This window comes from Sprattus sprattus (genome assembly GCF_963457725.1).
Source record: "Sprattus sprattus genome assembly, chromosome: 2".
In the NCBI taxonomy this organism is placed as follows: Eukaryota; Metazoa; Chordata; class Actinopteri; order Clupeiformes; family Clupeidae; genus Sprattus; species Sprattus sprattus.
The window spans coordinates 3,142,020-3,154,071 of NC_137921.1; the positions used below are offsets into that span (position 1 = coordinate 3,142,020).

A 12,052-nucleotide genomic window follows, 5' to 3' on the forward strand; every position below is an offset into this window, starting at 1 on the left:
CGGTGCATATGAGGCCCACTGTGCTTATAGCCGTGCATATGTGGGCGATGTCCTGCACTTTCTCTGTGTCCTGCACTTACACTGACAGGCTCATAGGTCTGGTTATTTGACAGTCAGTGCTTTGGAATGACAAGGACGTGACTTCTTGATAAACTTATGTGTGTAATGCACACAAGTGTGTTTAGTGTTTTGCAAACCACTTGTGTATATTGTTTCGGTAGGTAGGTTTCCAGGTAGCCAGGAGAACACCTACACCTCACATCTGTGTTTAATACTATACTACCACTCACTGCAGGTACCCAGTAGAACACCTACACCTCACGTCTGTGTTTAATACTATACTACCACTCACTGCAGGTAGCCAGGAGAACCCCTACACCTCACATCTGTGTTTTAGTCTACACCCCTGCCATGTCTACACCCCATACCTGTAGGCAGATGCTGACTGTGGGTGGTGGCAGTATATTTAATATTTAGCTCAGAGAGTATTAGTCTTGGTATGGTTTTGTTTCACCTACAGAGTTACTGTATAGGTCGACTGTATAGGTCACCTGTATAGGGCACCTGTTCTTATTTAGAAATCAAGATGGTTAACACCTTTCACCGACCACTGGTCAGTACCACTAGGAGGACTGCTAGGCTCTGGTTACTTACTGGTCAGCGCCTCTGACACCTTTCATTGAACACTGTTTGGTAGAATCTTCCCAATGGAATGGAATAGAATAGAAACTACAGTAGTGGCCTATAAAACATGTACACTGTATTATTTTCCTGCCCACTGATCATGTCACACTTGTAATGTTATTTCCAGTGGTCTCTCCCAAAGGACTTGACGAAGGCGAACAAAGATGGCAGTATATTTCATTTTTAGCTCAGAGAGTAGATCCTGATATGGTAGTAGTAGTCCTGATATGGTTTTTGTTGCACCTACAGAGTTACTGTATAGGTCGCTCTTCTTATTTAGAAATCCAGATGCTATACACGTTTCACCGACCACTGGTCAGCACCACTATGAGGACTGCTAGGCTCTGGTTACTAACTGGTCAGTGCCTCTGACACCTTCCATTGAACACTGTTTGGTAGAAGCTTCCCAATGGAATGGAATAGAATAGAAACTACAGTAGTGGCCAGTACATCATGAACACTGTAGTCTTTTAGTGGCCACAGTTAATTTCAAACTTGTTATGTTATTTCCAGTGGTCTCCCCCAAAGGACTTGATGGCGGCGACCAAACCTGACTACCGCACCATGAGCCCCTGTCCAGTCTTTGAAAGGAACAAAGAAAAAGAAAAAGAAAAATTGTATCTGTTCTTCATCTGCATCAAGGGTAACACTAAGGAAGATAACCTTGTGAAAGGTCAGACTCGTTTATGCTACATCACCAGCACAGACCACGGGGAAACCTGGAGTGATTTAACAGACTTAACGAGCAGTGTCATGGACAGCAACTTTACCAATTACAAAACCTTCGCTGTTGGACCGGGACATGGGATCCAGCTGAGCAGCGGCACACTGCTCGTGCCTGCCTATGTGAGGGTGAAGTCTGGTGAGAGTTTTAAGAGCAATTCTGTGGTGCTGCGCAGAGAGGACCAGAACACCTGGAAGGCAGGCCAGCTCATCGCCGTGGAGTCTGGGGAGTGCCAGCTGGCTGAGGTGTGTGACGGGAAGGTGTATCTGAACGCACGCAGCACCGGGATTCTACGGGTAGAGGCACTGAGTGACGACGGGAAAAGTTTTGAGCAGCTAAGCAAAAGCAAGCTAACGCTAAAGGAGACGCTTCACGGCTGCCAGGGGAGCGTGTTGGGGTTCCCTGCCAGGGAGCTTCCAGCAGGGGGATCCTCAGAGACGGCTCTGCTCTTCAGCCACCCGACTGTAGGGGTACAATGGAACAGGCTAGACCTCGGGGTCTACCTGAGGAAGTCTCTCAAGGACGACGACCCCTGGGGTAAACCCCTCACCATCCACCCAGGGCTCAGTGGTTACTCAGACCTCACCTACTGTAAGGAGGAGGGTCACTTTGGTTGCCTGATGGAGAGAATGAGTCAACGTCTTCAGATCGCCTTCAGAGAGTTCGATCTCAAGGAGATAGTTTAGTCATTCAGATGTAGACAGAGGGGAAGCTGTGTGAAGCCATTGCTCTGTGACTGACTACAGACCCACCACAGACACATAGAGGAACAAGCTCCTTTTACCCTTATATTACATCACTTGTTTTAAAAAACAGTACATTTATACGTATGTGAATCGAGTGACATTTATTTCTGAATTTTAAACTATTTAACTCCATAGTTACAGTAATTTGACAATGTTGAATAAAATGTGAAAATTAAATAATGTGTTGTAGATGTATTCTGATTAATTCTGCTGTTTGAATATTTCTGAGAGGCTGATGTTCTTTTCTGTGACTTTTACCATGATGTCATATCCCAACTCTCATGTTCCATTTCATTAAGCTGTTAACATAATACATAGATTATATAGACAGTTTGATTTTTGATTTGAACTCATTTTTGTTTAAAAGTAATAAATAATGTAAGTGTTCATATCCAGTGACTCCTGCCAGGGCTCTTTGTGTTTATGTAATTTGGTCTACTCCTCGTAACTTAACTGACCACTCTGTCATGATATGCTTTCATTTAAAACAACGCAAATTTTAGACACAAGGACGTTTGTGTGTGTGTGTGAGAGAGAGATTTTGCATTTAAGAATGAAGTTATAGGGGAGTATATTACGTTGGTTAGGATCCCATCAAATCCTTAGATAGACTACATTAAAGTGTCCACTAGGTGGAGCCAGACACTCAAGAGTCACAGAGGTGCCAGTGTGAGAGCTCAGGAGTGGCTCAGATGGAACTTAAAGAGGATCCTCTCCCTCTGGCTCTCCCCCATAGATGCTTCCCAGACCCTTCTCACAGGTGCACACCGTTTGGCATTGATGGAATCAACAAACAAACTAACAAAACAAAAACAAACAATGTATGAAACCTTTCTATAAAGTATTGCAAACCATCAAATTGTAATTAAACTCCTACATCTGTCAATTCAAAGCGTGAGGCTCAGCAAAGCAATGGAAATCATTTCACAGCAACGGCATGTTGTACAAACCTGTAGCCTTGGGGATGTTTAAATGCACTGTGTGTGTGTGTGTGTGTGTGTGTGTGTGTGCGTGCGTGCGCGCGTGTGTGTGTGTGTCTGTGTGTGTTTTGTGTTTACTCATTATTCCTCTCAGGTTACCAGTAGAACGTGAATAGAATCTTTGCTTGATCCCAGTAATGACAGTCAACCTCTGCTCTTGAACAACAAAGGCAGGTTTTAGGCAGTTTACAAGTTCTATTGAAGAAACGCTATGCAATGATCAACACTACACATTAACCACAACTACTCCCTGTCAAAATGTGTTTCTGTTTCCTAGTGTTAAAGGCTTATGACAGAAACAGAGGAAAATCCTGTAGGAGGAGATAAAGAGTCAGGTTGTCAAAAAACTCACACAGAGTAGAGCACCTCGGGGTGTGTTACTGTGAGATGTGTTACACTGGCTTGGACTATTGTGTGTTTATCTCCTTAGTGCCTATTATCTTTGCAGCACGGAACTCAATGTCTCCATAGCAGACTGGACCCCCCTCATTGCTAAAAACATTAACTGGCTGTGGGAATCCCCCTTTGTCAGCTAACCCTCTGGTTTCCTGGTGATGTCACAAAGCATCCACAGGGCCAACACACCAGGAAATGATCAGAATTTCAGTCATAAACCTCTTATTGACTGTAGATTATTGTTTAGTTGTTTGCTTTGGAAATTAATCCCAATTACAGTTACATAGAAAAAGCCCATAGAACACTTACAATTGCCATATAAAACCATGTCTACTTTACATTCCCTCACATATATCCACCCCTCACACACACACACACACACACACACACACACACACACACACACACACACACACACACACACTGCTTCATGAATTTAAAACTGGTTGGTTTATTTAGGTTTGACACTGTGGTTCCCCAGCCTTACAGAGGGGAGGTGTGTCCTCAGCAACTCTCTTCATATATATTTACTAGGGTTGATATATTACAAATATATCACATTTTGAAATTCATTAATCTAGATGAATTTCTTATAAAGACTAAATCTAATAAATCAACAATTATCACTCAGACAGTGTGTATTTTAGACAATGTTGTTTAATGGTATTTGTTTTGTGCTCTCTCACCGTCATACAAGGAATATATGCAAGACACAACGTGCCCCTTGACGGTGAATCGTAAGAATTGTCCTCTGAAGCAATTCGGAACACCTCAGTCAGCCCAACTTCTATGAAAAAACAATTCAAAAGTTGAAGTGGACTGAGTTCATTTTATGCTGTCCAACCTCTCTGATGCATTAGTTCCCAAGACGTCCAGGTGTACAATAGAAGGTGGGGCTGTCCATCTTCTATGATGCATTAGTTCACAAGACGTGTTCACTAGGAGGAGCCAGTGACACTTTAAAAACACTCAGGCAGTGGAGCAGACCTCACTTTCCTGCTGAAGGCTGGAGAACAGAACCACTATCAGCACCGTCAGCACACTCTTCACTCTCAGCACCGTCAGCATACTCTTCTATCAGCACCGTCAGCATACTCCTCACTATCAGCTCCGTCAGCATACTCTTCTGAGGTGAGTTAAAGCTGAGTATACTCTTCTGAGGTGGGTCAAAGATCAGCATACTCCTCTGAGGGGAGTTAAAGCTGAGTGTAACCAGTCACACACTCATTATGTGTCCGTTCGTAGGAAAGAAAAAAATATGTGTGTTCCGTAAACCAGACACAGGAGACTGGAGAGCTTATGGACAATGATACTTTATATCTTCCTGTATGTAAATGTGGTACTTCACAAATTATCATTTTTGTAATATTCACATTTGATATAGAATCCTAAACTACTCATCCTCAGCCTCATAGGCTCTGGACCCCTGCAGGACAAACACTCACACACAAACACACACACACACACAGAGTTCACACCTTCGGCTCTGGACCCATGCAGAACACACATACGTACACACAAACATAAACACACACACACACACACACAGACACACAGAGTTAACACCTTCGGCTCTGGATCCATGCAGCACACACACTCACAGGTCACTGACTTTATAACCTGAGGGCACATTGTATAACCTGGAACCATAATCATAACCAGATAACCATTTACTGGGATTAATGCTTATTAGTAAGTGTAAATTCACTTTTAAATGTTTTGGTCGGCATTTATTATCAGAGCTATTTTGATTTATCTGTAGGCGACGATCTTTCGGGACTGAACTTAACTAGGAACAGAACTTAAAAAAACATTTAACAAAATATGGTCAACCAACTGACCACAGGTTTCAGAATCTTCAAGGCAGTACAAAAGAAAATCATTTGTAGAAGTTCTCTCATGTTTGAGAAAGTTCTCCTGGGCTTGCTTCTCCTTGAGTCAGTAAAAAAAAAACACACACACACACACACACACACACACACACACACACACACACACAAACAAACAAACAAACACACACACACACACACACAAACACACACACTCCTCCTTAAGTCAGTAAACAGAGGGGCCTGCTCAACAGATATTACTGTATCTCTGACTACCGAATTCATCTGATAGTTTGACTGAAATGATTTGGTCTTCTTACAGAATACACCTTGACGATGGGAGGCAGTGAAACACTTGTGTTTGCTCATGGCGGCTATGACTTCAGAATTCCAGCTCTTCTTTACGTTAAAGAATGGAAGACATTCCTTGCATTTGCAGAGAAGCGCACTTCTATCCACGATGAAGACGCAACGAATCTGGTGATGAGTAAAGGCACACGGCAGCATGACGGCTCACTGCAGGTACCCGGGAGAACACCTACACCTCACATCTTATTTAAGAACCATTGCCCTGCCATGTCTACACCCCATACCTGTAGGCAGACGCTTACTGTGGAAGGTGGCAGTATATTTAATATTTAGTCCTGATAAGGTTTTGTTGCACATACAGAGTTAATGTATAGGTCACCTGTATAGGGCACCACCTCTTATTTAGCCCGGGGCGTAATTCTATGTAGAACCGCCGCTGATTTACCCTGTAGGCTTTTCGTGCCAACTGTTTATTTAATACTAGCTGTGCTATTTCCAGTGGTCTCCCCCAAAGGACTTGATGAAGGCGACCAAACCTGACTACCGCACCATGAACCCCTGTCCAGTCTTTGAGAGGAACTCAACAGGAACAGGAAATGGAACAGTGTATCTGTTCTTCATCTGCCTCAAGGGTAAAATTCCGGAAGATAAGCTCGTGAAAGGCCAGACTAGTTTATGCTACATCATCAGCACAGACCACGGGGATCACTGGAGTGATTTAACAGACTTAACGAGTGTCATGGTCAGCAGCTTTCCCAATTACCAAACCTTCGCTGTGGGACCGGGCCACGGGATCCAGCTGAGTAGCGGCATACTGCTCGTGCCAGCCTATGTGAGGGAGTGGAAGTGCAGCTGGTGCTGCTGTGGCTTCTGTAAGGGTGTGAGCATCCATTCGGTGGTGCTGCGCAGAGAGAACCTCCTCTGGAAGGCAATCCAGCCCATCGCCGCGGATGCGGGGGAGTCCCTGGAGTCTGGGGAGTGCCAGCTGGCTGAGGTGTGTGATGGGAAGAAGGGTAAGACGCAGGTGTATCTGAACGCTCGCAGCCCTGGAGCACCGGAGCGACGGGTAGAGGCCCTGAGTGACGACGACGGGGCAAGTTTTAAGCTGCTAAACATGCTAACGCTAAAGGAGAGGCCTCACGGCTGCCAGGGGAGCGTGTTGGGGTTCCCTGCCAGGGAGCTTCCAGCAGGAGAAGGGGGATCCTCAGAGACGGCTCTGCTCTTCAGCCACCCGACTGCAGGGGAGAATTGGACCAGGAATGACCTCGGGGTCTACCTGAGGAAGTCTCTCCAGGACGCCTGGGGTAAATCCCACATCATCCACAAGGGGGCCAGTGGATACTCAGACCTCACTTACTGTGAGGAGGAGGGTCACTTTGGTTGTCTGATGGAGTCTAGCAAGGGGGAAGAGAGTAATCGTCTTCAGATCGCCTTCAGAGAGTTCGATCTCAATGAGATAGTTTAGTCATTCAGATGTAGACAGAGGGGAAGCTGTGTGAAGCCATTGCTCTGTGACTGACTACAGACCCACCACAGACACATACAGGGACTTCTTTGTTCTTTGTTGATTTAAATGTGGATCAGAAAATATATTTGTGACTCTTTGTTTCTGAATTTTGAAACTACCGTAAATCCTCAAATAAAGACCGGGCCCCGAATACACACCGGGGGTAAAATAAAGGAGCCTATTTTGCTGTAGCCTACCAGCATCAGTCCATTGGCCCAAGCAGACATCACAATTTGACTGAATGCATTTCATAAATACATGTTCTCCTCATGTTTAATGTTGTTGGCTAATTTCATTGGCTGTTTGCAAAAATTCCCACGTAGGACTACTAGGCGAATTTGTTATTGTTCATGAAGGCGTGTCTGGCAATTTGATATTAGCCTAAATTCACGTATCGTAGCCTACTGTTGTTTATCTGTGCATTTTAGTTGGCTAGGTTACTTTTTCCAGAAGGGATCATACAGCAGTAGACTATGGCACTAAGGCGAAACTTTGATATTAAATTCAAAGAGAAGGTGTATGCTGAAGAGCATTCGGGAGAAAAAGCAGCAAAGCAGTTTGACATTTACCAGAGACGAATACGATACTGGAAGAAGCAAAATAATGAACTGAAGGCAGCCAAAAAGACCAGAGCCCGACTAGCAGGTGGAGGTAGAAATAAAGTTGGCCTGCATATTGAATCCAGAGTCGTCAAATTGATTCATGGATGACCATGAAGCAGTGTCTAGAAAAAAAGATTTAAAAAAATTAAGCTTTGGAAATCTTGTCCTCCGTGACTGACACTGGAGTCCATAACTTCGATGTTTATTGTTACGTTGACACGGCACATAAAGTGCAAGAAGAGTTCAACGCATATGCAATGAATGATATCAGGCCTACTGTAATTATGCCCATTATTAGATTTAAGATAAGCAAGAAATAATGGCCTGCCCCTAATACAGGCCTGACCCAAATAAAGACTGGTTGCGCTGTGCAGCCTAAGTAAATAAAAACCCCGGCCACAATTTGAGGATTTACGGTATTTTAACTCCACAGTTACAGTTGTTTGATAATGTTGAATGAAAAGTGAAAATGAAATGTGATGTGTTGTAGATGTAGTCTGATTAATTCTGCTGTTGGATTATTTCTGAGACATTTTTCTGAGAGGCTGATGTTCTTTATTGTGACTTTACCGTGATGGCATATCCCAACTCTGATGTTCCATTTTTTTTAGATCAGCTTTAAACATAATAAATCATTCATTTTATATTTTTACTTGAATTTGTTTTTGTCTAAAAGTAAACAATAATGTAAGTGTTTATATACAGTGAAGTAACAGTATGTAGAAATTGTACTTCAGGATTAGGGTTAGGATTAGCAATTTTACCTTTACATAACAGCATAAATTGGGCTGCTACAATGACGTTGAATATGGAGAATGGCCTCTATGCCATACCAGGGTCCGTAGGCATATTACTGCGCTATGTAGTTCGATGTTGGTGGAACGATCTGCCAAGTACTACCAGAGCAGGGGCACACACACGCACACACGCACACCCACACACACACACACACACACACACACACACACACACACACACACACACACACACACGCACACTATACTACTTTAAAGTGTCCACTAGATGGCCACAGACACCAATATCAACAGGGTTCGTGTAGTGATTTTGACTGAATCCCATTTCTCCCCCTACCCCTCCGTCTTTCCCCTTCCCCTCCGTTTTGCGCGTTCATGTGGAGGGGTAGGGCTGTCCCAATTCACGTTAAGACAGAGGGGTAGGGGAAGGGGAAGCGCTTTCTACCCCTCCAAACGGAGATTTTCCGAGGGCACACTTCAAACGGAGGGGTAGACTGATTTCCCTCAATGCATTGCGAACCCGTGATCATTAAAGAACAAACATCGCGCGAGTCCATTTAAAAATGTCGGAAACAGCAGGGAAAGCATCACACAAATGAAAGTATTTTCTTTGTAATTCATGATTTCAAAACTTGTTTGATGAAATGTTGCATTGTGTAAATAACAGCTGCAGGCGCCATGTTTGTTTATATCTGGTGAGTGACAGCTGTCGCTCTCCGGTAACGTAACAGCTGACGCTTCGTACTGATGACGTACGTAATTGTTGAAGTGCTATCCCAATTCGAAGGGCTAGCGTTTCAACCCCTTCGGCTACCCCTCCGTTTGAAAAAGCGAAGGCAAAGGGGTAGGGGTAAGGGTAGGGGTAGAGATTAGAAATGGGATTGGGCCTTAATCTATTTTAGGACATCACGATGCCTCGTAGAATCATGACTATAAATGTGAAACATTATTGTTAATGATACAAATATTCTCGTAAATATTCTCGTATTCATTATTATTATTATTATTATTATTATTTAAATCCGAGGATGTCTGTATAATTGATGTGAACGCACGTGCGTGAGGTGTGTGATCATTCTATATGCGCAGCGGTCATTATCAAGAAATATCAGCCCACCAAACACTGGGCTGGGCCATTCAATTCAATGGATCTCTTTGCAACATTTGTTTATGATAGAGGTTTATTGTGGCCAAGTCCTGCTCCTCACTGTGGGAAACCCCGTTATCCTCAGGACAGACCTTACCTGGGACAGGTGAGCACAGGCCTCTATCAGCTGTCTCTGGTCCAGGTCTTTATCAGCTGTCTCTGGTCCAGGTCTTTATCAGCTGTCTCTGGTCCAGGTCTTTATCAGCTGTCTCTGGTCCAGGCCTCTATCAGCTGTCTCTGGTACAGGGCCTGTTATGAAACACAGTCTGTGTCACAGCGAGCTGATATCTCAATGTGCAATTGATAGATTTTTTATTTTTTGCAATGCAAACTTTGAAAGCTTACTAACTATTTTCTCTGCTGCTAACCTCTGTTTCCCTAAGTAGGATGCAAGGTCATTGTTGAGTGGAACTTAAAGGCACATGGGGGGAAAAAAACAAATCTTTCAGAACTCTTACTGAAATTATTAATGTGATTCATCCAGTTAAATCTAAGTGAATATATATATATATTTACCAAAAATGGTTATAGCAGACGCTTTTGCCCAAAGCCACTTACAAAACATTAGGTACCAATATTAGGTACCAAATAATGAAATGAATAATAAAAATCATCATAATAATATACAAATGAACAAATACCAAGATGATAGTTAAAAAGGTGAGCAGGTTATAAGCACGTTTGAAATATACCAAGGCTGTCAGCAGCAGGTAGGTTATTCCGCCACAGTGGCACCACAGAACATAATTATATAGAAATGTTTGCTGTTATTTATGCTGCTATTTAGGACGCTCAAACCATTCGGCGGGAAGTAATAACTGGGTAACTGTGTCAGTCGCTGTGGCTTCTAATGGATCGGTCACAGCGATAGAGAATACAGTGCTGGAGATGCTGTCCAATCAAATCATTCTGACCTGTGTGTGAACCAATCAGCTTCTCCTGACCTATTATGGTTATGACCATGACAGCACTGTTCCCGAGTTGCTTTGCGAGGTGAGGCTGGTCCCGAGAAGCTAAGATGACTGATTTTGATGAGCCGCTCTCCGAAGAGGAGAAGGTAAATAAGCCTCAAATTAAATGCATTTTGTGTGCTCATACTTTCCGTGTGTTCACTCGACGAGCGAAGTTCATTTCATGCTGTGCCTTTTGCGCCAGTGTCAGGGAATACCTTAACCCGTGTCTACCCTGTTAGCAATGCTAGATAGCTACAGGGATCATGTTTGCTTGGTGTTTCACAGGTAAACAGAACCCAGCTCACGATGTCCTGATTCTTGAATATTGATGATACACTCAACATACGACTGTCCTGTTGTATTTTTCAAAGTTGCATGCAATTAGCAAATTGTCAGCCCTTCTGAGAACACTCATTATGTGTCTAAAGGAAGTGTTATGTGTCAACTGAGTAGCTAACGTTAGCTGTGCTTCGTCTGCTGACACGGCTTTGGTGTCAGTGTAGTCAAGTGACGTGAACGCCAACTAGCTAGCTAGCCACTTGACAAAACTCTTGAGCTAAGGAAGTAGCTCAATACAATGTTAACTTGGGCAGACATTATTTCATTACAATACGGCTAGTTTCTTATACAATTATGTGTAACGTTGATGTAGGTTTACCGCGCTAGTTAGCAAGTTCATTGAGACGATGCCAGTCGAAAACAGACGAAGAAGTTTTCTGCTCTCGGCAGGAAAGATGGAATCCGTACCTTCGGGGGGTTGTCCGCGGAACTTTAGCTAACATTAGCTGTCTTATCTGGTACCTCAACAGAAGGCACCGATGGCGTGACTAGTGGGGATAACGTTGATTTAATCACCGGCTTGGTCGATGCGGATTGGGTTTTATCTTCATTGTAACTTCTATGAAGGCACTTTTGTACAGTGGTTTAGTTCAGTAGCTGTCTACACTGACGGTCTTTACGAACTGTGCAGAATAGGAGGACTTGTTGGAAACTAACGTGCTTCCTGTTTTGGAAAGGGTTGTATTTCTCGCAAATGTTAACAGGTTAGGCCACAATTTACAGTGAAGCCTAAAAGAACACAATTGACAGTAATCCTAAAGCATATTATTGTCGGAAAGGGAAGAACAATAGAAGACATTTGTAAACCAAGAACAGAAAAAAAGTGAGTGATTGTGTCAGTAAAATTAAATAAAATAAGGCTTTGAGGTTTTTTTTCTCTCTCTGTTTTACAGACCTACACACACACACACACACACACACACACACACACACACACACACACACACACACACACACACACACACACACCATTTAAGCACTGCAGCTGTACTGCCACTGCTAATAACCACCGCCCTAACATTAACACAATGGTCTTCGAGAGTTCACACTCAAGGTGAGCCTGCTGGCTAGAGATTTAAAT

General features: G+C 43.4%; 2 protein-coding genes across 2 annotated transcripts in view; both read left to right on the plus strand.

Moving 5' to 3' along the window:
* Positions 1-1,218: 1,218 nt before the first annotated feature.
* On the plus strand, positions 1,219-7,133 carry LOC308361060 (sialidase-3-like; the record flags this gene model as incomplete). Its single annotated transcript, XM_080833306.1, has 3 exons — positions 1,219-2,047; positions 5,682-5,881; positions 6,168-7,133. The coding sequence occupies 3 exons, from the start codon at positions 1,219-1,221 to the stop codon at positions 7,131-7,133; spliced, it is 1,995 nt and encodes a 664-aa protein (XP_080689432.1).
* A 3,564-nt stretch (positions 7,134-10,697) lies between these two features.
* Positions 10,698-12,052, plus strand: part of LOC308360782 (F-actin-capping protein subunit alpha-1-like) — a gene marked incomplete at its 5' end in the record, with an annotated part of 10,928 nt that continues 9,573 nt past the window's right edge. The window contains one exon of the mRNA XM_080832898.1: positions 10,698-10,736. Within this exon, the coding sequence (XP_080689024.1) occupies positions 10,698-10,736 (39 nt within the window). The remainder of the gene's footprint in view (positions 10,737-12,052) is intronic.